This window comes from Benincasa hispida, chromosome 7 (genome assembly GCF_009727055.1).
Source record: "Benincasa hispida cultivar B227 chromosome 7, ASM972705v1, whole genome shotgun sequence".
Classification (NCBI taxonomy): Eukaryota; Viridiplantae; Streptophyta; class Magnoliopsida; order Cucurbitales; family Cucurbitaceae; genus Benincasa; species Benincasa hispida.
Genome location: NC_052355.1, coordinates 50,940,396 through 50,965,548, shown reverse-complemented (window position 1 = coordinate 50,965,548; position 25,153 = coordinate 50,940,396). Strand labels below are relative to the sequence as shown.

Here is a 25,153-nt window from a genome sequence, read left to right as displayed (position 1 = left end):
AATCTACATTTTCTCTTTGTCTAAAACCCTTTGCTACTAACCTAGCTTTAAATTTGTCGACAATCCCATCATATCTAAGTTTCCTCCTTAAGATCCATTTGCACCCTATTGTCTTACAGCCTAGGGGTAGATCTACTAAGTGCCAAGTTCTATTTGACTCAAGTGAGTCCATCTCATCATTTATGGCTTCTTGCCATAGGTTGGCATCTACTGAGGACAGAACAGCTCTCAGATATTTAGGGTCTTCTTCTACATTGTAGGCAGGAAGTCATTTTTGAAATCTTTGGCGATTCTAGCTCTTTTACTTCTTCTAGGTTTTGGGTCGGTTTCCTTTTTATGGTTAGGATTTCTAACTGGGGTTAGACCACTTGATCCAAAGCCCCCACTATTCCTTGATTTAAAAGGAAATCTATCTTCAAAGAAGTCGGCATCATTTGACTCAATGATCACTTGGTTCACTAGATCATAGAACCTATAGGCGTTATATTTAAAGCATAACCTATAAAGACACACTCATAAGCTCTACTAGCCAACTTTCTCCTTTTTGGGTCTGGAATCCTCACAAAGGCTAGACAGCCCTATGTTCTAAAGTAGGACAAGTTTGGTTTCTTATTCTTGAGAATTTCGTAAGGTGAAGTTTTGTTTTTAGACTTTGGGATTCTATTTAGGACATAACATACGGTAAGGGTGATTTCACCCCACCAATAGATGCAGCTCCTGAACTAAGTAAAATAGGAACTACTAGCTCAACTAAAGTTCTATTTTTCCTGCGGCTCCTGAACTAAGTAAAATAGCAACTACTAGCTCAGCTAAAGTTCTATTTTTCCTTTCCTCTGTTCAGTTCATTTCAGGAGAATAAGGTGTGATCTTTTCGTGTATTATTCCATGTGAGTTAAAGAACTCATTAAAACTATCCGAGTCGTACTCGGTTTCCCCTATTACTACGTATTAAATTGATTCTCTATTTTAGAAACAAAAAGTTTGAAGGCATCAAACCCGTCACTTTTGTTTTTCAGCAAGTATACAAAAGTAAAATCAGAGCAGTCATCAATAAAGGTAATGAAATATTTTTTACTGTTCCTAGTCAAGATGCCATCAAATTCACATACATCAGAATGAATCAAATCTAGAGGCTCAGAATTCCTAAGTACAGATTTATGCGAAGTTTTAGTAATTTTAGCCTAACTACAATACTCGTATTTATCATCATTATTTGTGGATAACTTAGGCATCATTTCCAGCCTAATCATGTTACTAATTAAATTCTTATTCACATGACAGTTCATAGAACGCAGCATATACACAGAAGATTTCATTTTATTGAGGTCTAAATTTAATTTGAACATTCCCTTAGTTGCATACCATTTCCCTACAAATACATTATTTTTAGTAAAGGTATATAGGTCTGTCACTATAGTTTGAGTAAACCAGCTTTATTGAGGAGATAACCTGAAATTAAATTCTTTCTTATCTCCGGAGTGTGCAGGACGTTCTTCAACGTGAGGGTCTTCCCAGAGGTAAACTTCAGATCCACCTCGCCAGTTCCAGCAACTTTCGTGGAGTGGTGATCTCCCAACAGAATATTCTTATCCTTAGTTTTAGTATAAGTTTTAAATAGACTAAGGTCGTGACAGACATGGCACGTAGCGCCAGTGTATCCACCACCCTTCATAACCACCGATCACATTTACTTTTGTGATCATGGCGACTAACGATTCTTCTGTCGGGTTCGCCTGACCAGCAAGACGACGCATGTTCCTACAGTTACTTGCCATGTGTCTAGGTTTATTACAATTAAAGCAGAGGAACTGTACCGTTTCTCCTGAAGGAGGCTTCTATTTTTTCTGTTGGTTCTGGTTGCTGGAGCCACGGTTCTGACCTTTCCTCTTTGTCCCTTTAGATTTTTTGTCAAGTTTTACCATGGCAGAGGTAGGTTTCCCAGGTACTGCATTCACCTCCTCCCTCTGGTCATGCTTCCAAGATTCCTTTTTGATCCTTAGTTGGGTGATAAGACTCTCCAAGGAGAACTCTTTGGTCTTATGTCTCAAAGTGTTCTTAAAGTCCTTCCACAAAGGGGGCAATTTATCAATAATAACAACAACTTGGAATTGTTCGTCTAGAGACATACCTTTTCAGTAATTATCTCGTGGGCTATCTTCTAGAGTTCATAGGATTAGGCCTCCACGGATTTGTCATACTTTATCTGGAACTTGAGATAACGACTAACAACATATTTCTTCGACCTGGCCTCTTCGGTGTCGTACTTCTTTTTCAGGGCATCTTAGGCCTCCTTCGTTGTCTTCATTATACTGTAGTAGTCATACAGATCATCAGTCAACCCATTTAAAATAAAATTCTTACAAAGAAAGTCTTTCTCCTCTCAGTCAACAGCTTCTTTTATCTGTTGTCCAGTTAGTTCTTCTAAAGGGACGATCAGCTTATCTTTAGTACAAGTTTTGGCAACTTTCTTGACGGTGAGAAAGAATAGCATATTTTTCTTCTACCATTTGAAGTTCGCTCCTTCGAACCGGAATAGACGGTTGAGGTTAGATATCATAACGTCATTGTTGCTAGTGAGGGTCATTGATGATGTGGCGAGAACCATCCTAAAATTGTTGGAAACGGCAAGACCCTTAGAACGATGAACAGCAAACGGTCAAGGCACAACGATCAAGCAAAAAACAAAAACCTGCAAAACAGAAACTCGTTATAGACTAAGTCGTGGAGCTCGCTCTCTTTAAGACGTTTCGTGACTTTGCCCAAGTGTGCAAGCAGGTCTGAAAATTGTCACGTGGTCCCCAAGATAAAATAGCCAAAGAAACCCGATAAAAAATGCACCGTTACCGACCGGAACACACACCCTTTCTAACCCACTGCTCGAAACACGAAAATGGAAGAGTTAGGAGAGAAAAGAGAACATTCGAATGGAATGAATGAAAGAATTCATGTTTTCGAACTACTAAAACCCACACCTTTTATAAGTCTTCAACGTGGAATGGTAGGGAGCGAAAAAGTCGGACTTTTCTTTTGTTTCTTTTTCAGTTTTAAAATTAGCTACACGCATGTGGGACGTCCACCGAACCCATATTGGTCTATCTCCTCACTCCCTCCAAAACATGGGTACCCTTTAGGGCCCAAACCCAAAACTCAAGATTGAAGTACATAAGATAGGCTTCTAAATCAAAATTTTCCAATGTGGGATTCTCCAACCAAAGGTTGGTTCCTTTTTATTTTTTAAAGTTAAATTTTCACCCAACATTTATGTTTCACAATTATATGAATTTCTAAAATTCCAAATGGGTCTTCCAATTATCAAAATAGATTTTCCAAATTGATTCAACATTTTTAAATTTTGTGGACGATGAAATTTTGTGAAAAAAATTTGGGGTATATATGAAATCTCGATGTCAATCCTGCCCGAGATTCCACGGAGAAAAGCTCAAATATATTAATTTCAGTATTAAGTATGCTCGAAATTTCACTGAGAAAGCTTAAATATATAAAATCTCTATGTTATTTTACTCGAGATTGTCCAAAAAAATTAATAAGTTGAAAAAAAAATTGATTTTTTTAACTACAATCTCGTGGTCGATCTCATCCCAGGTAGACAGAGAAAAACTATTTTTACGAGTTTTAAAAAATGCAAGTTTTATAAGCTAAAAACCTAAAAATGTTATTTCTGACAATTTCCTAAATTACTGTTTGGTTAGACTCTTTGAGTATAGTTTCCTCAGCTCAAAAAAATCCACTAAAAAAACCTATTTGTTGGTATCCTTCTTTTCTCTCCTCCAAATTATCCAAATCAAGATTTGCTCCCTTTCCTCTCTGACTTTAAAAATAAAAAATAAAATATTTTCAATCACCTTCCAAGTCATTGAAATTAGAGGAGAACCAATTTGTTAGGTGGAGATTTATGCTCCGTGGTATATCCACTACTTGGTGTTAGGGTTGACAACGAGACAGGATGTGGTAGGAGATGAACTAGTGCAATGTTCAAGAACCTAGTAGATGTTAGTACTGAAGTACGTGCCTGTGACCACTAAACTTAAGGGCAAATGTGGGTTTGGTGCAATAGTGCAATGTTTAAGGGTTTTTTTTATGAAGTCGTCGATGGTGGAGGGAGGGGAGGAGAGAGAGGGAAAATATTTTTAATTTTTTTTAAAATTTTAAAATTCCAAGTAAGTATCCAAAATAGTAATTAAATAGTTTAATTAAGGTGTGAAATGGGAATAAGGACCTTTTAAACCTATTTTCTAAAATTGAAGGATTAAAATGGCCAAATTTAAATTTCAAGGACCAATCACACCTATTTCTAAAAACTCAAGGACTAAAAAAAATCCCATAAAAAAGTTACAACTAATTGATGAATACTTTATATATATTTTTAAATTTGCTTGCCTCCTTTGAAAATGTTTTATTTGGGGGAAAGAATTAAAGAAGTAGGTTATTTATTTTGTTCCTTTTTTAGGGAAAAATAGTACAAGAAACGGTTAAACTAAATAGTAAATAGTACATTTTAAGTTGAACCTTTTAAGTTTAGCACAAATTGGCCCTACGAGCCATGTGAAAAATTTATTCTCAATTTGACTAGTTTCAAATTTTAATGAAAGCAAGGCACACTTCTGATTGTTCACCATGAAACTTGGTGTCATTTTGTTTAAAAACATGGTGTCTTCCGTTGAAAAATGTTAAAAACAATCCTTAGAATGATAGTTTGAAATTGAATGATTGAATATAAAATAATAATAATAATACATAATTTGAAAAGATTTTTTTAAATTTTATTATATTTTTAGAAAGAAAAAATAATTTTAATGAAGTCATTTAAGTATCGACATTTATATAATAAAATATTAATGAAAATAATTAAAAATCATATTTATTTTTAAAAACTGTTGTGGTAAATTTAACCTGTTCAATAGGACCCATGAGGTGAGCTAGAGAACCTAGAGGGCTCAAAAAGACCCATGAGATAATCTAATAGAGCTTAAAGAGAGCTCAATGGAGCCCGTAAAGTAAGCTTGGTGGAGCTTAGAGGAACTTAGGAGAAAGCTCGGAAGAACCCATGAGAGAGCCTAAGAGAGAGCTCACACTACAAGAAAAACACATTTCTTGACATTTCCAATTTTTATCACTTGAAGTTTTTATGAAAAAAAATGTCAAGTAGCATGTATTTTGATAAGAAAACGTTAAGGAAAATGAAGAAAAGCGGAGCTTTGCGATTTTTTTGGATTTTTTCACTCTAGCTTAAACTTGACATTTTTAAAATGTCAAGCTTGATACGTTTGTACTTCATTTTAAATATCAAGTATAATAATTATATTAAACCCCTTATTTTTTGTTTTCCATATGAGAAAAAAATAGAATATCAACATTCTTGACACTGTATTCTTTGATTTTTTTAAAACGTCAAGTGACACTTGACACGTTTTAAAAAACATCAAGAAACATTGTTTTTGTAGTAGTGTCAATGGGACTCGTGAGGTAAGTTTAGTAGAGCTCAAGAGGACCTATGAAGAGTCTAAGAGAACTTAGAGAAAGCTCAGCGGGGATCTCAGAATAGAGCTCAAGAGGATCCATGAGGAAGCCTAAGAGAGCTTAGAAAGAGTTCGGTAGGACCCATGCAGTGAGCTTAGTGGAGCCTAGGAAAGTCTAAGGAAGCTTAGACATGAGGAGCCTAAACTTAGAGCAACCTAGGAAAACTCAGTGAGACTTATAAAGTGAGCTTAGAGGAACCTAGGAGAGTCTAAGGAAGTTTAGGCATGAGAAGCCTACGTCTAAAGAGTTTAGAAGAGCCTAGATATGATGAGCTTGGGAGAATCTAAAGAAGGCCTAGACATGGGGTGCCTAAGAAAGCTCAGAGGATCCTAAGAGAACTTAGGAGAGTAAAAGGAAGCTTAGGCATGAGAAGCCTAAATGTAATGTTCCAGGCCTAGAATTCGGACCGTGATTTGGAACCTAATGGCTCCGACATTCCCTTGCATCCTTTGCAACCTAGCTACGTCATCCTTACTTGTCTTGAATGCTTCTAAAAATGAAAGTTGGTCCTTTCAGCATGTTTTGTCTTAACTCACATGCATTTTAGGAAAATTTCTAAGAGGTCGCCTAAACAAAATTAACTTTGGAGTTCCAATGATTGAGCCACCGAAAAGGAATGTGCACCTTGTTAGTATAGGTAGTATCTTTCAATTCTTTTAGGTCTTTCTTAAATATACTTTCATGTCCTCATGATCCCTCTCACTCAGATTGATCTCGATTCATTCATGTTCCCCTCATAAACTTGGATTGTTACACTAAGTTTATGGCAACCTAAGAGAGCTTAGAGAAGCCTAAGCTTAGAGGGGCCTAGGGAGAGTTCGGTTGAGTGATTAAAGTCGAAGTTGTCCATATTCATAATAGATAGGCCATGAAGTAGATGTTGAGATTTGAGTGGTGCATCCATTGCAGTAATAATGGTGTAACCACCCATCAAATTAACTCGATGATTCCAATAATTTAAGAAGGCAATTATGAGCTCGAGTGACCGTTACACTTTATCATTCTATATAAGCGACCAAAGTTCTTGATCGAAGGTATGCCTAAATACCCAACTATTTTTCTATTGTCTAGTTACTCAAAAGCAGAAGGCTGATTTGAGCGTCAGAGTATATGTTGCTAGACATTATACTGGTGTTCATTTGCTTCTGTTTTGCAGTCACTCAGATTTATTTTTTTAGATTTTCCTTCCTTAACAACCTTTCGAATATAAAACCTCTGTCAATAAAATTTCTAGATCCGTCACTAATTAAGATATATCTATAGTTAAAAGTTCAAATCTCCAACTCCATAATCATAAAAACTATATAAAAAATAAGATTAAAATATCATACTTTTATTCAATTTTTGTTAACACTAAATTTTCTCAATTTTAGTCACGTATTTTCAAAAAATCTTAAATTAGTCAATTACTTATTGTTGGATTTTTTTCAATTTTTTTTTTTTTTGTTATCAGTTAAAATCAGTTAACAATTTCACTTTAAATTTTTGAAAAGATATTTACATATCATTTCTTATAAATATTTTGCTAGAGTGGTGTACTGCTCTTGCTTTAATTCTTTTATGTGTTTTGATCAGTAGTATTCTTCCCATTTAGGAGATGATTCCTTTTAAATTTTAGACACTGTGGTAGTGGATCTCCTCTACTATTATTGAAGAGAGTATTGGTATTGGTTAGCTTTGGCTGTCTAATGAAGTTCTTTTAAAACAAATCATAAAATTTAATGAAAAATCAACGGCAAATATCAACTTATACTTTTTAATTTTTAAAATTTGGATGTTGTATTAATTTAAACCTTAAACTAATAATTATATCAATTTAAATTCTGAACTTCCAAAGTTGTATTAATTTAAATCCTAAATTAATAATTGTATCAATTTAAACCCTAAATTAATAATTGTATCAATTTAAACCCTAAAATTTTATAAATGTATCCATTTAAATTCTGAATTTTCATAATTGTATTAACTTAAATCTTCTGTTATATTTTATTTGGATATACTTATGAATGTTCAGGATTTAAATTGATAAAATGATTAGTTTGGGATTTAAATTGATACAATTCCCAAATGTCATGGTTTGAATTGGTATAACCTCCAAAGTTCAGGGTTTAAATTGATACAGTTCTTATTAATACAACTTCAAAGTTTAGGGGTATAAAATCAATGTTAAAAGTGTAAAATTTGAAATCTTGAGACCAAATTGAAACCATATTCACGTATAAGGATAAAGTTGTAACATTTTGAACCTAGAGATAAATGTGCAAGATTTTGAAATGTAGGGACCAAATGTAAACTAGATCCAAAATCTAGGGATAAAGAGTATTTTTTTTTTTTACAATGTGTTGTTTTTAAAATATCATTGTTTGTTGCTTATAGACATAAGTATTTATCTATTATTAATGACATTTTATTATGTTTGAAAATATTTTCAATAATTTTACTATTGGAAATAAATATCATTTTTTCAATAATTTATTTACCAACTATAATTATACAAAATAAAAAAATGTTTTTTTTTTAGATTAATTTTTAAATCTCATAGATCCGAGACCCGATCGACGCGATTTTTTAAAGAATATTACCGAATCATCCCCAATACCAACAGACACAGGCAGCCACATCCAAAAGGGTAAAAGAGGAAATAACATAAAATAAAACCCTTTATTTATTAAATCCTGCTAATAAACAAATTGGAATTTAAAAATTAAAAAACCAATTTCGATGACCATAATAGTCACTTGCCACTCACGCCCAGCTCTCGCCTCTCAAATCTGACAAAGAAAGAAAATATTGAGTTGATATTGCGCTTTCGAATAAATCTCTCTTTCGAGAATTTCACTCTCCGATTTGATGCATCAACTGCAATGAGATGAATGTCTACAGATGATTCAGCAGCGTTTAAGCTTCTCTTCGATTCTTCTCACTTTCTCTATTGCTTTTTTATGAAGCCTCCTTGGTCGATTCCTCCTGCCCTTCTTCTCTTCTGGTAATTTCCAATCCCAAATCTCTTATCATTGCTACTGATTCGCTCGTTTTCTGTTGATTGAGCTATCCAGTTTTGTTTTCGTTTCTCGATTCTTTATGAAATTGGAAGGGAAGTTCCTGCAACGGGGGTTTTTTTTTTTTTTTTTCGGTTTATTTCCGCTCGGATTTATGGTTAGAGTGTTGTTTTCAGGGACGAAATTGGACGCAATTCGAATGCTTGAGATTTAATGGGAATACGAATAGACGGTCAATATCTAAGTGGGAGTAATATGATTAATTGGTTTTAGTTGAGGAATAATGAGTATATTCAACGACTGAAGTTTGAATTGGAAATTTCTAGATTTAATTTGTTTGCCTTGAAAAACTCTTTAATGGACATTTAAGGATATATTTTAATTTTGAATATTTGTATTGGTAATTGAAGTTTCAACTGCCTTTTCTTTTTTTGCCTTTTTATTCAGAGTCTTATCTTTTTGGCAACTCGGATGACATAGATTTTCGTTGATGAACATAAAATTATGGATGTTCCCGAGGTTGAAGAAATATTTTTTGCTGCCGGTGATGCCAAGGTATGAGCTGAAATATATTTTCTGTTTCTTCTCATATGGTTGCGAATGAGTATTGATGACATTGTAACTAGCTTTCTGGTGCTTTTAGCCTGTTTTCTTTTGGTACATCCATATATTACCAGGTATATTATTAAAATAAATAAATAAATAAGAAAAGAAAGAAAAAGAACGTTGATAAGTTTGCTCTGCATATTAGTTCCAAGAAGACCTCCTATCACTTGTTTCTTTGTTCAACTCACAGAAGTTATGAACTGTAGGCTTGTAGCCGCATCTACCTGTCGTAGAAAGTAACTATTTTTCAACTCACAGAGGTTATATCAATCTATAGTTTTCTTCTTCGAAAACTATTATATGAAGACCTCCTATCACTTGTTTCTTTGTTCAACTCATAGAAGTTATGAACTGTAGGAACCATCATAGGTTGGCCTTAATGATAAATAAGGCAACATCTCCTTGATAGGATTAAGAGGTCATGGGTTCAATCCATGGTGACCACTTACCTAGGATTTAGTATCCTACAAGTTTCCTTTATGTCCAAATATTGTAGGGTCGGACGAGTTGTCCTATGAGATTAGTCAAGATGCATGTAAGCTGGCCCGAACACTCACAGATATCCAAAAAAAAAAAAATTATGAACTGCAGGCTTGTAGCTGCATCTATCTGTTGTAGAAAGTAACTATTTTCATTTAATACAGAAAAGTTTTCAACTTACTAATGAAACACTTTGTTTGCTCAAAATTCTTTTTTTTTTAGAAATCAAACTGTATACATAATTTTTAATGGCTTGACTGAAGTAATTGGCGCTGCTTTCTAAAATTGATGTAAAGGAAGAGCAGTTATATCAATTTACAGTGTCGGATCTTGATGGAAGTCTTACTTTGTTGGTATGCTTGGCTGTGACTAGGGGTGCTGGGATATGTGTGGAGTAAAGTTTCCTTGTAAATGTTAGTAGTTAATAAATTAAATTCTTTAGTTGTAATACGTTTATGGTGAATGTTACCACCATTTAAAGGAGTTTACAAGCGGTCAAACTACTTTAGTATAGAGATATCTGTTTTTACTGGATGCATATTATCTTTCCTTGGTAAGAATTATTTATTTCCACATTTTGCAGTTGCACGGAGAAATGTACAAGAAACTCGCTGCAATTTATGGCCAAGTTATGTCAATTTTCCCTTCCTTGGAAGCAGCACGACCTAGAAGCAAAACTGGTATCCAGGCTTTATGTTCATTACATGTAGCTCTTGAGAAGGCTAAGAATACTCTTCGGCATTGCTCAGAATCCAGTAAACTTTACTTGGTATGACCTAACAATTATCATTTTTCCAAAATTATCTTCTACAACTTTAGGTTAAATCACGAGGATTAGCCAACCAACGTATGAAACTAATATGCTCTACTTCCTTTTTCTTTTTCTAAAAGGCACTACGAATGTCATGCTTATGGGTTTGCATTTGTATGGCAGGCTATAACTGGAGATGCTGTTCTAGCCAAATTTGAAAAGGCAAGATGTTCTCTTGAAGTTAGTCTTATATGCGTTGAAGATATTGTCTCACAATCAATTGGATTTCAGGTGAAAATTGCTCTGTTTTAATTCTTCTTTTCCTTTCTCTTGTCATGCTTTTAAGTTTTTAACTGGACCTGTCTCCTGACATGATTAGAATGCTGTTCATATCCATTTTCATTGGGCAGAGTTTGGAAGCAGCAGAGTGAAATTTCATGATTTTGATTTTCAAAGCAACTTAATCTCGATTAATTATTTATTCTTCACTTATTCGATCACATAATGAACTCAATCACGTATAGAATCTTGGACACTTCAATCACTTGAATTTGGAATATGCTAAAAAAGCCTCATAGGCTTAGAGATGGCTTTTAGCATGTTCATAACTGTGTATCTAGTGTTTTGTTTTGTTTGACTTCAAATGTACAGTATCATCTCAATTGCTTATGTAAATGATACTTTTTCCAGATTCAGCAGATAGTGAACGAACTCAAGGACACTGTTTTCTTACTTGATCCGCTCGAGAAACAAGTTGGTGATGATATCATTGCATTACTCCTGCAAGAAAGAAAATTTGATGATTCCAATGGCCACAATGAGCTGGAGCATTTTCACCAGGCTGCCACAAAACTTGGAATTACCTCCTCCAAAGCAGCCCTGACAGAGAGGAGAGCTCTTAAGAGAATTGTAGAACGAGCACGCTTAGAAGAAGACAAGCGAAAGGAATCAATTGTAGCTTACCTTTTGCATCTGATGAGGAAGTATTCTAAGTTATTTAGAAGTGAGTTGGCAGATGACACCGACTCACAGAGTGGGTCAACTCCTTGTTCTCCTACTGTTCGATGTTCTCTTGAGGACAATGGACTTGCAGCAAATGGTCAAGTCTTTGAACACCAGCTTTCGAAGCTTAGTTCTTTTAATTTCAAGCCAAACTACAGGATATCAGGGCAGATGCCTCTTCCACCTGAGGAATTAAGGTGTCCAATATCATTGCAGCTTATGTATGACCCTGTCATAATTGATTCTGGGCAAACATATGAAAGGATCTGTATAGAGAAGTGGTTCAGTGATGGTCATAAAACCTGCCCGAAGACTCAACAGAGGCTTTCCCACCTGTCTCTGACACCTAATTACTCTGTCAAGGGTCTCATTGCTAATTGGTGTGAACATAACGGAGTTCCTATCCTGGATGGTCCACCAAAGTCACTTGATCTGAATTATTGGAGGCTTGCATTGTCTGATTCTGAGTCTGGTAAATCAAGATCTGTGGACAATGTTGGCTCTCACACGTTGAAGGAAGTTAAGGTAGTTCCTTTGGAGGAAAGTGGAACAATTAAGGTTGCTGAAGAAAATGACGCAGATGATAATACATACATGGAGGAGTCATCTGATTTTATTACGCTGGAGAGTTGTGTAAATTTTATGGCAGTATTGACTGAAGAGGGAGACTTGAGAAAAAAATGTAAGGTTGTGGAGCAGATAAGACTTTCATTGAAGGATGATGATGAAGCTCGAATTTTGATGGGAGCCAATGGCTTTGCTGAAGCACTTATGGACTTCCTAACTTTAGCTCTTATTGAAGAAAATGCTGATGCTCAGGAAACTGGAGCCATGGCTCTCTTCAATCTTTCTGTCAACAACAACAGGTCTGTACTGTTTATCTAAGCCTACGTTTGAAAATGAAAGTAGATTTCAGCTATGAGGTAGACTGAATAGTGCCCGATCTAACATCTTATCTGAATAATTGTCTGCATATTTCATGTTTGTGCCGGGGAAATCATGGTGGAATCACATGTCACTGAATTGCTTGTGACTTGCATCATGCATATCAATTATTATCATCTCATATTTCTCGCTTCTAATGATGGAGTCTGATTATATATATATATATATACACACGTGATTTTCATTTCAAGTTTAGTCATTTGGGATATAAAATTGGTAGAATCTATTGGATGATTGGATGCTGGTTGAACCCCTGGCCCTCTCTCCTTTTCTCTCTCTTAAACAGCCCAATGACAGTTGTGATTTGTGAATTTCTTCAGAAACAGGGAAATGATGATAGCGGCAGGTGTAATCTCGTTGTTGGAGAACATGATTTTGAAATCCAATTTACATGGACCTGCAACAGCCCTTTATTTGAATCTTTCCTGCCTCGAAGATGCCAAACCTATCATTAGTTCGAGTACAGCCGTTCCTTTCCTGATCCAGCTGCTTACTTGTAATGGTGAATCCCAAACCAAGCTCGATGCACTTCATACCCTTTATAACCTTTCAACCACGCCCTCCATCATTCCCGTTCTTCTTTCCGCTGGTATTGTCAATGGACTCCAATCCTTTCTCGCAGCTCCTAGCGACAGCATGTGGACAGAGACTTCCTTAGCTATCTTAATGAACATAGCTTCAAGCCAGTTGGGAATAGAAGAAATAACTTCAGCCCCAGAGCTCATCAGTGGGTTGGCAGCAATCGTGGATGCTGGCGAACGTGCCGAGCAGGAGCAAGCTGTATCATGTTTGTTGATTTTGTGTAGAGGGAGTGAAAAATGCAGTCAAATGGTCTTACAGGAAGGAGTGATTCCAGGATTGGTTGCGATTACGGTAAATGGAACTTCAAGAGGGAAAGTAAAAGCTCAAAAACTTCTGATGTTGTTTAGGGAGCAGAGGCAAAAAGATACTGATATCATTCAACAACGAGATGGAGACAGCGACAAAGCCATGGCTGCTCCAGATTCGAAGCCATTATGCAAATCAGTGTCGAAGAAAAAGATGGGGAAAGCGCTAAGCTTTTTTTCGAAGAGCAAACGATTTTCACTGTACCAATGTTGAGCTCATCATCCTTGTAAATTCTGCTGTATCATATGTATGTATATTTCTTTTTTGTCCCACTCTTAGTTTGGTTTTCTCGGTTAGCTTTTCTTTTCTAATAGGACTAGCAATGTACAGGTTTCTGTAATTAATGATTTCTTATCATTTTCTCTATTGTTTGAGTAGAACATGTTTATGTAGAACAGATTCCATTTCTTAGTTTACTTACCACTTCTGTTGCTATTCTATAGCAGATTTTAATTTAATTTGAGTGGGTTAAAGTAATCATTCTCTGTAGAAAATAATTTATTTAAATTTAATTGCTTTAAGTGGTATTAATTCAACTATTATTTAAGTGAACTAGTTAATTAACACCGTTTTATTATCTAAAGAATAAAATATTCATCTACTATGTAGAAAACGAAAAAAAATCTAAAAAATTGATCTTTTGGACCAAAATACCTTTTAAAATTTCAGATAATTACATCAATAAAATTTCATACTTCATTTAGTTTTAAAAATTTTTGTATCTTGATTAGAAATGGACTTCATATAATTTCCTTCTTTCAATGAAGAAATGGAATTCATATATATATATATATTTTTCTTTCAATGAAGATGTGATTTGACTCAAAATCAAATGGAATTGGGTTTTGAATCTAATTGGTCCTCAATAAACTAGTTAATTGCGCTTCCAATTTCTGTTTTCCGCTCTTCCCATTTCCAATTCCCATCTATTTCATGTATTTCTTTTTTTAAAAAAAATATTGTTTTGTTGATTGACGGGGTGGATGTCAAAAAATAGATCAATCGTGAATTTGTTTTACTGGAAGACAAAGAAAATGAACAATTGTGTGGTGTCAAGTTCACACATTCTGACACTCAAGTCAGTCTCAGATTTGTGAGTAACTCGAGAATAGAAAATTGTTTGAGATTTTAGGCGTACCGTCGACTAATGACTTGTTCGTTTATATAGGATGGTAATATGTAATCGAGGTTTGGACTCATAATTTTTCTTAAATTTTTTAGCCTGCTAAGGTAATACCTGTTGGGTAGTTACATCATCACTATAACAGATGGTTAAGTGCACCACCCATTCTCCTTTATAGCTCGTCCGTTGAGAATTTGGATAGTTTCAAATTCAATTACTCTAAGGTCTCCCATGGGTTATATGAGGTCTTACAAAAATCTCTCATGGGTTCTCTAAGCTCACTCTAGGCTCTTTTCATAGTCTACACTTTCCTCATGGCTCTTTCTATGGTCTAAACTCTCTTCATGGGTCCTCTGAGTTCATTTAGGCTTCCTCATTGGTTCTCTGAGCTCACTTTAGGTTCTTCTTAGGTTTTTCTAAGCTCCACTAGGCTTCCCATGAGTCATCTAAGTTTCACTAGGCTTCTCCCATGGGTCCTTTGAACTCCACTAGGTTCTTTTATGGTAAAGCTGATTAAAAGAGAGAGAAAAAATATATAACTCTAAAGTGGAAGGAATGCTTATAAGCTATATTTTTTTAAAAAAAATATCAAATGGTTATCAAGCACAACAAAGTAATTTTCTAACTAATTGGGTCCATAGATTGAAACCAAAGGAGCAAAATCAACAAAGGCGGATGTATTATTATTATTATTTTAATCAATGAACTAATATGCATAATATTACCATAAATTTAATTAGGTACTTGTCTTATTTATAACACTTTTAAGATTGTATCAGAAGCTTTTTCAATCATTTTGAAATAAAAATTTGTATGGAAAAATGTTAGAGGTAGATTTTCCTTATTTGGCTATGAAATTGTTTTAATTTTAAATCCAGTTGTATCTTATATTATTAGATATTGGATTTTATTTTACATAACAATTCTATATCTATATATGATATAGAGATAACTAGTAGACGTCGAAATGAAAGTACTACAACCAAATTGAAAAGTTTGATATCATAGAGGCCAAATTAAAGCATGATATAATCAAAACGAGGTATTTTTCCTTCAAACTTTCAAATCATTATATCTTATTAATACCTTGTGCTAGTGCTATAGTGTACTACTGCAGACACACATTTTGAATAATTTCATATGAAAATATTTATACCCAACATGAACGTAATTCAATAACTATAAAACTTATATTATCCTAATTAACTAATAATAATACGAACATTGATTCATGACTTAGGATCGACTCCATCTATTTCGCCTTCTTTTATTTCTCTTTTTCAACTTTAGACCTTCTTTCTCAATATCTCGGGAGATCTGACCATCAACATTTTCAATCGGGTCAGAATTACACTCTTTTTCCATTTTCTTCTTCTTCTTCCCATTGACGAATTCAACGACAGATTCAAGTGCCACATCAGCATCGTCGCTTTTCATGAGCTCCTCTGCAATTTCTGCAGGCGTGACCTCCACCTCCATTATAAGGTCTTGGATTTCTTTGAAACGTTGATGGTGATTGATTTGCAAATAGTTAGAGGCTAGAATTTCAAATCCAGAAGGAGTCAAATAAGTCATGTGCACGTGCATATCCATGCGTCCTGGTCTTAACAATGCGGGATCTAATTTTTCCTTATGGTTTGTTGTGAAAACTATTATTCTTGCATCGCCACAACTTGACCATAACCCATCTATGACGTTTAATACTCCAGACAAAGTCAACTGCATTTACACACAAAAACATAAAATTTAAAAAGTATATCTCATTTGGTAATCATTTCGTTTTTGCTTTTTTTATTTTTGAAAATGAACATACAAATACTCATCTCACCTTTATTATCAACTCGTTATCGATATTTTAAAAAATTAAGTTAAATTTTGAAAACTTTTTTTTTTTAAAATTTGAATTTGATTAAGAACTCAACTCTTACCTTTAAAAAATATATAAATTATGATAAGAAATGCAGAGAAAATAGACTTAATTTTAAAAAATCAATAACAAAAAATGAATGAGCGAACAGAGTTTTCAAAATTCATTTTGCTACATAACAATGTTTTTTTTAGTTTCTATATTTTATATTTTTTATTTGTATGTTTATTTTTTTCATAATTAACGTTGAAAAAACACTTTTGTAATTTACGTTTTCATATATATATATATATAAATTTTTCACATTTTTTTAAAGAAAAAAATTGAATTTCGAGTCTGATTCTATAAACAAAAACAATGATTTGTAAACTATATCTTTTTAAATTTTTAAAATTTGACTTGTTTTTTAAAAACATTAGTAGAAGATAGCAAAAAAAAAGATTTAGGTTTTCTTTGGTAACAATTTTCTTTTTTATTTCTAATTTTTGAAAAATGTGTTTGTTTTCTCAAATTCTCATATTTCTTATATAAACCTTTGAAATGTTAGCTAATTTTTAAAAATAAAAATTAACTTTTAAAAACTATATATATATATATAAACCAATGGATATAATTTCAATTTGGGTTTGATTTTGAAATTATTCTTAAAATTTAAACAACAAATCATATAAATCAATGGATAAAATTGATGTTTATAACTTATGCGGTTAATTTTCACAAATCCAAAATGAATGGTTACTAAATAACACCTTAATCTTAAAGAAAATACAAAAAAAAAAAATCAAATGGTATCTAAATTAGTCTTTGGCTTCTAAAATTTGACTTTCATTTTAGAAAGTGGATAAGAAAATCTAGAAACTTATTATTATTTTTTTTTTGTTGAAATATTAGAACTTATGATTTAACTTAATTTTATAGTTAAAGTACCATTTTGATCTCTATATTTTGAAGTTTATTCAATTCTAATATATATACTATGTACTTGCAATAAAATAATGTTAGTTTATTATTGATTTTGAAAAACTTTTTGTAATCTATGACATTTTATTATAAATTTTAAAAACATATCCACTATTTTATTGTCGGGAAGAAAATTATTATTATTATTTAATAAATATTAATAAAAACTAAGTCTAAAAGATTAAATTTAAGATTCGTAAAATTCAACCTAATTTTATTATCATAATCAAGTAAATGTTGTTTCCAATTTTGGGGTGAAACAAATTGGGTCACCTGGCTGTCACCGCCGTCACGTCCGCCATTTGTACGATCGTGAAGCTCAGCGCTGCAATCAATATCCTCAATAACAAAAATGGACCTATCGGCAGTAGACAACAGCATCGTCCTAAGCGCCGAGTTAGTCTGAACACTGGTAAGCTCCAAATCATAAATATTAAACTTGAGATAATCCGCCATGGCCGCAACCAAGCTCGATTTCCCCGTTCCCGGTGGCCCATAAAGAAGATACCCTCTTTTCCAAGCTTTCCCAATTCTCTTATAAAAATCCCTTCTCCTCATAAATCTATCCAAATCATCCATCAATTCCTTCTTCTTCTTCAAATCCATAGCCAAATTCTCAAAACTACAACTGTTCTGCAAAACAATCGAATCCCCAATCGCATATCCTCCCATTAATGCATAAAGCTTCACCACTCTGTTTTCTTCCTCTATGGCTTTTGCTCTGTCTAGAATGTACTCAAGGTAAATCTTCATCACCAGATCTGATAATCAGGATATCAAAATGTTATTTATATGTTATTAATGTTTTTTTTAATCTAATTGCAGTATTTTTCATGGTGTTCAAATGACCCTAATAATCCGCACTACCTAACACAAATCATAAGATTGGATTGGATTGATTTTTTTGGTTGGATCATGAATTGAATAAAAAATATTTAAAATTGACTCAACTCAATTCAAATTAAATATATATATATTAGAAGGGATGAATTTATAAATTTTTTATGTTTTTCTTTTAAAAATATTTTTTTATAAAGTTTGTTATAGATAATATAGTTATTTTATAGTAAGAATTTAGTTTTATGAAATTCTAGTTATTAAATATGTGTGATAGATAAATTTTGAATATTTTAATAATTTAATATTTTTTATTTTTTATTTTTGTATAAATTAAAAACAGCATTTTCAAAATTAAACATTTCAAAATAAAATCGAACACGTCCATAGATAATATTTGGATGTACTAACCTTTGTGCTTCTTGTCGAAGCTGATTTGGTAATGCCGTTTTTCAATTGTTTCGGATGTTTGAGTAGCGATATCGAAGTCGAAATAAGTACTCTGTTTTTCAGTGGAAATCAATTCCCAAGCGATTTCAATTGTTTCGAATACGTCGATAAGTACGTCGCCTTTGTTCATTTTGAACGTTAAATTGGTCTCGCCTGGAGCCTTGGAAGCCTTGAGATGCTTGAGAGATTGAGAGATTTTTGTAGAGAGGTAAGTTTCGGATGCTCTGAAAAGCTCGTTAATGGCGATTCCGTTGTTTTCTTCGACAATGAGAACGATCTGAGAGGAGATTGAACCAAAAATGGCGCTGAATTTGGAGGAGATTTGGTCGCGGAGTTTTTGAGGAATGAATTGGGAGATGATTGAGTGGGTTTCGGAGATCATTGTTCGAGCGATCATTGTTGAAGCGGCGAAGGAAGTGTAAGCTGAAAAAACAGAGGTTGTCGATGGCATGTTCGCTAGAAACGGCATTTTTGTTTTTGGATTTTGGTGGGGAATCAGGGCTTGGGTTTTATATGGTGAAGGAGATGGGATTTGCTTGCGGTGGAAGCTGCAGCTTGGCTTTGGTTTGGTTTGGTTTGAAGTAATGAAACGACGGCGTTTTGGGTTTTGGGTTTTGGGAGAACGTTATTAAACTTCTCTGAGAAGCGTTGGGGATTTGACGAAGAGACGGGTTGACTTGACATAGTCAAATGGCGAGGTAAGGTTGTAATTGTAAGAACACTTAGACTTCTCCTGCAAGTGTCCAAAGCACTTCTTTTTTATTAGCTACAACTTTAGATTAAATAACAAAAAAGTTTGACACAAATGGAAGATTGCTCAACATGATTTTGTGAAACCACACTTGGAAGAAGAAGAACCACATCTCCCCTGCCCCACTAGCACACTTAGAGAGAAAATAGGAGGAAAAAAAGTTACAACTCCTACCTAAAATGATTTCTAAAATAAAATAAATTTTATTTATTTATTTTCATAAATCAATTTAATATATATTTATATTATAACTACCTTATCATATAATATATATTAAACTATATGTTATATCGAATATAACACATAGTTGATATTTAATATAAATCTCATTTATATTAAATTTAATTATATGAATCAAATTCATATAATTAATATTTGAATTATATTCAAATTTTTATTTCCTCTTAAATAAACTTTATATTATAATGTATCAAATACATTATAGTAATTATATCATATATAATCACATTAAATTAATTATATCACATATAATTAATTTTCTTAGTTAATTTGAACCATTCAAATTAACCCAAAAATTGATTCTCATTAATTCACATTGAGTTACAGAGGGGACCTCATGGACTTGTAGCTTGAAGCTTCAACAGTACATGAATAATTAATTAAACTTCTTTAATTAAATTGTTCACCATCCGTTAACTGTCAGACACTCCACTAAAGACCGACAGTTGCATTCTTCACACTACAGATATATTTTTGTGTCCATTTGATATAACCAGTCGACAGTATGATGACCCTTCACAAATTGCTCGTAAATACGACTAGCCAAAATTACTATTTTACCTCTGTTATTACATCTAACTTTTTAAGTACCACTGATCCCTCCAAGGAACAATAAATCATAGTCCAATTATGATCAAACCCTTTTCGAGCCAGGAGAGAGTGTCGTGTCACATTGTTCAAGCCCCAGAATCAGCCCTTAAGAGAGTAATTTATCTACTTACCCCGATGTTGGGGAAGGAGTGAATTCCTTCTTGTGTAGCTGTGTTCCCAGCTCCTCAATCAGACGAATCCCCAAATTGGTAGGCTTGTTGAGTCGACGATCTGACCATTCTTATCCATACAAATCAAAGAACCGCCTTCATAGGTAGAAGTTCACAACTCACTCAAAATTTAGGTCATGTCATCTATGGTCATCTTAGTGAAATGTAAGTCTCTATTATGAACGATGTTATATAATGAGACTAGTCATTTCGTGGTCCAGTCTTATACAAACTCCTTTGTATAGAATATCCCCGTTCACATATCTCCACATGAATGATCAAGATCATATCATTTGTAGCACTTTACAACAATTGTAACATCTACAAAACGGGTCATACTCGTAGTGTCACCAGGATAAGGTATCTAGCCTTATCCATCTACTACAAACCATTTAGGTTATCACTTAAACATGATCCACCCGTATATCTCTACATACATGTTTAAGCTACAAGATCACCTTGGATCTTGGTTTATTGGTTTGTGGTTAATGCAATTAATTTTTGAAATAAAACATCATATATTTTATTACATAAATAAAATGTTTTAACAATACAATTACAAGCTATAGAACCCTGCGAGATTTTGAGCATCAACCCCAACACTATCCTTATCATTGGGGTCCTTCGGTCTAAGAATGAGTTGTAGTAGTCTCTCACCACTTGTTTCTCTTTCTACTATTTTCTTGGTTATCCACAACCCAGTTATCAAATTAAAATCATCTCAAGAGAATGTTACCTTATTCCCTAGTATGTTGAATGATATAACGTTTGGATTCACATTCGTTACCTCCCTCAACAGAAAATAGTGAAAAGGTTGCCTATTAAATACAAGATCTACGTCTAACAGTGGACCAAAGCTCGTTGTCCTAAACATTCTCGTCTACTCTTCTGTCAACTTATTCCTAATAACCAACGCAGTTTTGTGGACTTGACAAAAAACTGTAATAGGGAAATATTTCTCAGCATGGACAACCATCTTAGCAACCTGTAACAAACGTATACATTACCACAATAAGTAAACAATCGTTAAAACAACTAATGATTGCATAATAAAAACTAAATGATCCCATAATAAAAACTAAACGATCATATAACAAATAACTAAAAGATCACATAACAAATAACTAAACGATCGCATAACAAAAAACTAAACGATCGCCGTAACAGAAAGCTAAATGACCGCATAACAAATAACTATACGATCGCATTACAAATACCTAAATGATCGTGTAACAAACAACTAAACGATCATATTACAAAGAACTAAACGATCGTATAAACAAAACTAAACGATCACACATCTTTATCTAAATAATCGTTTACATTTCTTTAACTAATCGTTAAAGAATACTAAACACTCGCCTAGTATTATCTAAATGATCGATTAAGAATGAATACATGATCATTTAACAAAAGGTAGCCACAAACCCTTTGCGAACCCTAAATGACCGGCGAGAACCCTAAACGAATACAACATGCATTCAAAGAGAAGAGTCACATACCTTTCAGAGATCGACGATGGTGGAAACTGTGCACAAACGATCGAAGACGACAAGAAAAAATGAGAGAAACTTGAGAGTCAAAATCGCGTAGTGAGAGATGTAAGCGAAAAAGTGGTGTGAACGATCCTTCGTAAAGCATTCGTAAAGCAGTTCGAAGAGTTTTTTAAATTGGGGGTAAAATTGGTATTTCACATGGGCAAAAGGTCAGTCATAGATAAGTCTAAGAGGTCATTCATAAAAAAGTTTTTGAGATTTGGGTCATTTTGTGAAATTTTCTCATCATGTGTCCAAAACTAGACGTTAGACACAAACATAAATAATATTAAATTCATTTTCTTTTTAAAACCAATCCATACATAAAAAAACCCACCATGTGTCTCTTCTCCATTGCTGTAGGTGGTACATTTCAATTGGTCAACTTTGATGAGAAAAATTTTACCACATCAACGACTCGGGATTTTTCCATTAAATTTGTTTCGGCTATATCTTCTTCATTTGAACTCCAATTTGAGTGATTCAAATTGTGTTGGAATTTTTGTTTCGAGCTCTAAGCAATAGACACTTCAAAACACTCATATTATTAATGAATAAAAGCAGGTTCATTATCATTAAAACATTAATTAATTAATTAGTTTGAGATACAGGGTCAAAAAACTTACAATCTCCCCTTTTTGGTGATGACAAACTACTTAAAAAAAATGAAATCTAAAGTGGTGTGTGATATACAATATGAACCTGAAACACAATCAACACACATACACAAATTCAATTCAATTGAAAACAATGATTATTCCAATAATAATATATTTTCATTTTTCTTATTATGTCTCCCACTTTTGGAATAAATAAAAAAAAGACAATTAAGAAAAATAAACAAAGACACGTGAAAGCTTCCTCTAAAAACACAAGCACATTCATTGTATTTCTTCTCCTATCGCCGTGTCTTTTAAAAAAATATATCACTAACAACATTTTAAATTCAAGAGGCTTAAAAAAGAATTAACCAAGCTCAAGCTAATTCTATTTAAATCCAATTTCACAAATTTATCCCCTTTTGAAATCAATTGAACGCTTCCCCTTAATAAGGGACAAAAAGACATTTAGCACAATGTTCAACTTGAGGGCATAAATATCAAATAAGATTTCAAAACATATTTTTAACTCTCCGGACAATTACTCCCCTTAAAAGGATAAACAATATAAATAAGAGGGGCACACAACAATAAAACACTATGGAGAATCAATATCACCAAAATATCAAATATTATAAAATAAATACCGATCGTTGAAAATCAAATAATGATACCAAATAAAAGCAAAGCCACATTAGCAAATCAATGCTATCAAATAAGTGTAAGCATGGTAGCAGAACAAGTATATTTATACTAATCTTGAATAAAATGCTAACGATGATCAAGAAAGTAAATCAATTCAAATACACCCCTTACGAAAAGGAATTTAACAACCCTTCCAAACAACATACTCAAAATTAATTTTTTTTTAGAGACACCAAGAGATATTTATCTAATAAATCAAAAAATAAATGTTAGCAAATATGAAATTTTCTTTGTTGTATTTAAGCAGGTTTTTTAGTTGATCCAATTTAAATTAATTTCTCATTTGAAGTTGAAGTAACAATTACTTCTTGAATCACACCTACAATGAAAAAGTTAGGCATATACAAGGGGTGACTTTAACAAAACTAGTACTCTTAGAAGTAGATGGACAATTTTCATTCACATAGCTTAATCTCCTTTTGTCATTCAAAGATTTACCCATATCAACAATTTTATCTAATTTTGGTGTATCAATAGTCAATTTTTTAATACTCTTTTGCAATTTCAAGCTCTTTAATACCAAGCAATTATTTCTCTTTAAGCACATTCAAAAGATTATTCTTCTCACCAACATCACATTCAAGAAATTTAATTTTGTCCATAAGATAAAATTTCTCTTTTTCTAATGCTATATTGCTAGTTTTCAAATCAACAATTTTATCTTTCAAACTAGCAATTTCACCTTGTAATTTCAAAGAGAGAAATTAAAGTTTCTCATTTTTATCTTTCAAATCATTTAATTCAATTTTCACTTCACAAGATTAAGATTTGAATCCACCATTCTCTTTTTCAAGAAATGTAATTCTTTCATTCAAAGCACATTTCTCGTCATCACAAAATTTACCAATATGCAAAACATCATTAGTAGCTTTCTTTTTCAAACAATCATTTTCATCTCACAAAGATTTATTTTCATTAGATAATGCCTTAAAATTTTTTGATAGTTTTAGATATTTAGAGCTAACTTTTTCTAAATCATGTTGCATACTTTCAAATGCATTACATAGCTCATCATAAGATAGCGATTTGTGCCTTACCTCATGTTCATAGTCGTTTTTCAAATGGGTCATCAAGAACAAAGAGAATTTATCACAATTTTCTTTCTCTACTTTATGGATTTTTCCTTGATTTTGAGAATTTTAATTCTTCTTCACATTAAATAAATTAGTAGTACAAGGAGAATTTTCCACACTATACAATTATCAAGAAGATTCCAAATGCATATGCATAATCAAAATGTAAAATTGTATCACATACTTTTCTATCCAATGCACAATATATGATATTTATAGCTTTGACATTAAAAGTAAGCAACTCATTATTCAATTGCAGTTTTGACAAATCAGGCTCACAAACATATACAATGTTAAAATTTATAGCAAGCATAATAGTTTTCATTTTATTTCTCCAAACATCATAATTTTACTACCTTTAAGGAATGAAGGTCTATCAACACAATGATCTAAAGTTGCTATAGCTCTAGCAATTAAGCTTTTCAAAATATTAATAAGATACTTTATATACCAAAATAATATTTAAAAAATGATTTATGTAGAAGAGCTCCTTGCTCTGATACCATTGTTGAATCGGTATGACAACCCTAGAAGGTGAATATTGTTTAATTAAAATTTTCCTAGATATACTCAATTTAAACTAATTAGATAATTTTTAAATTAAATTAAAAATATCCATAAATAACAATATTGATAAAAAAAAAAAAAAAGTATGCGATAATCTATTCAATTAATATCAACCAACAAGAGCAAATAATTAAAATTAAGTGCAAAAATAACTAGGAAAGATTTAGAGAAGAAGACATCTTAATTTTTATAGTAGTTCAGTCAAACGCAACCTAAATCCATTTTTCCAAAGAGTCTCTTGGGACTTTGATTAAAAAATATTCTTTGACTCTTTCTACATATGAGAGTCGAACCGCTACTTTGCTTCTTTTTTGGGTTCAAGAACAAACTCGATCCTTTCCACGGGTTAGGATCCAACCGTTACAATGTTTTTTTTAAGCTTTAAATCACACAATAAAATTCTCTAAAAACAATTGATATACAAGTTTGAGCTCAAATACTTTAATCCTCACAATACATAGAAAATTCTCTCAAGA

The 25,153-nt window shown here is 32.8% G+C and overlaps 2 protein-coding genes across 2 annotated transcripts; one reads left to right on the top strand and one right to left on the bottom strand.

The window, feature by feature from the left end:
* The first annotated feature begins 8,251 nt into the window (after positions 1 to 8,251).
* On the top strand, positions 8,252 to 13,662 carry LOC120081599 (U-box domain-containing protein 45-like). Its single transcript, XM_039036628.1, has 6 exons — positions 8,252 to 8,524; positions 8,985 to 9,092; positions 10,207 to 10,392; positions 10,558 to 10,665; positions 11,065 to 12,242; positions 12,642 to 13,662. Exons 2-6 carry the CDS (start codon positions 9,042 to 9,044, stop codon positions 13,420 to 13,422), a joined length of 2,304 nt encoding a protein of 767 aa, XP_038892556.1. The 5' UTR covers positions 8,252 to 8,524; positions 8,985 to 9,041; the 3' UTR covers positions 13,423 to 13,662.
* A 1,726-nt stretch (positions 13,663 to 15,388) lies between these two features.
* On the bottom strand, positions 15,389 to 19,172 carry LOC120081858 (AAA-ATPase At3g50940-like). The gene is made up of 3 exons (XM_039037032.1): positions 18,408 to 19,172; positions 17,433 to 17,920; positions 15,389 to 16,051 (listed from the first exon to the last, which is right to left on the bottom strand). The coding sequence occupies exons 1-3, from the start codon at positions 18,913 to 18,915 to the stop codon at positions 15,569 to 15,571; spliced, it is 1,479 nt and encodes a 492-aa protein (XP_038892960.1). The 5' UTR covers positions 18,916 to 19,172; the 3' UTR covers positions 15,389 to 15,568.
* Positions 19,173 to 25,153: the final 5,981 nt, after the last annotated feature.

What these genes read in the sequence shown, in the direction of transcription:
- LOC120081599 (XM_039036628.1), top strand. Translation starts at nt 9,042, where the DNA reads ATGGATGTTCCCGAGGTTGAAGAAATATTTTTTGCTGCCGGTGATGCC. An exon ending in CACAATCAATTGGATTTCAG is followed by an intron (nt 10,666 to 11,064) that starts GTGAAAATTGCT and finishes TACTTTTTCCAG; the next exon opens with ATTCAGCAGATAGTGAACGA. An exon ending in CTTTCTGTCAACAACAACAG is followed by an intron (nt 12,243 to 12,641) that starts GTCTGTACTGTT and finishes GAATTTCTTCAG; the next exon opens with AAACAGGGAAATGATGATAG.
- LOC120081858 (XM_039037032.1), bottom strand. Translation starts at nt 18,915, where the DNA reads ATGCCGTTTCTAGCGAACATGCCATCGACAACCTCTGTTTTTTCAGCT. An exon ending in CTTCGACAAGAAGCACAAAG is followed by an intron (nt 17,921 to 18,407) that starts GTTAGTACATCC and finishes CCTGATTATCAG; the next exon opens with ATCTGGTGATGAAGATTTAC. An exon ending in GTGACGGCGGTGACAGCCAG is followed by an intron (nt 16,052 to 17,432) that starts GTGACCCAATTT and finishes GTGTAAATGCAG; the next exon opens with TTGACTTTGTCTGGAGTATT.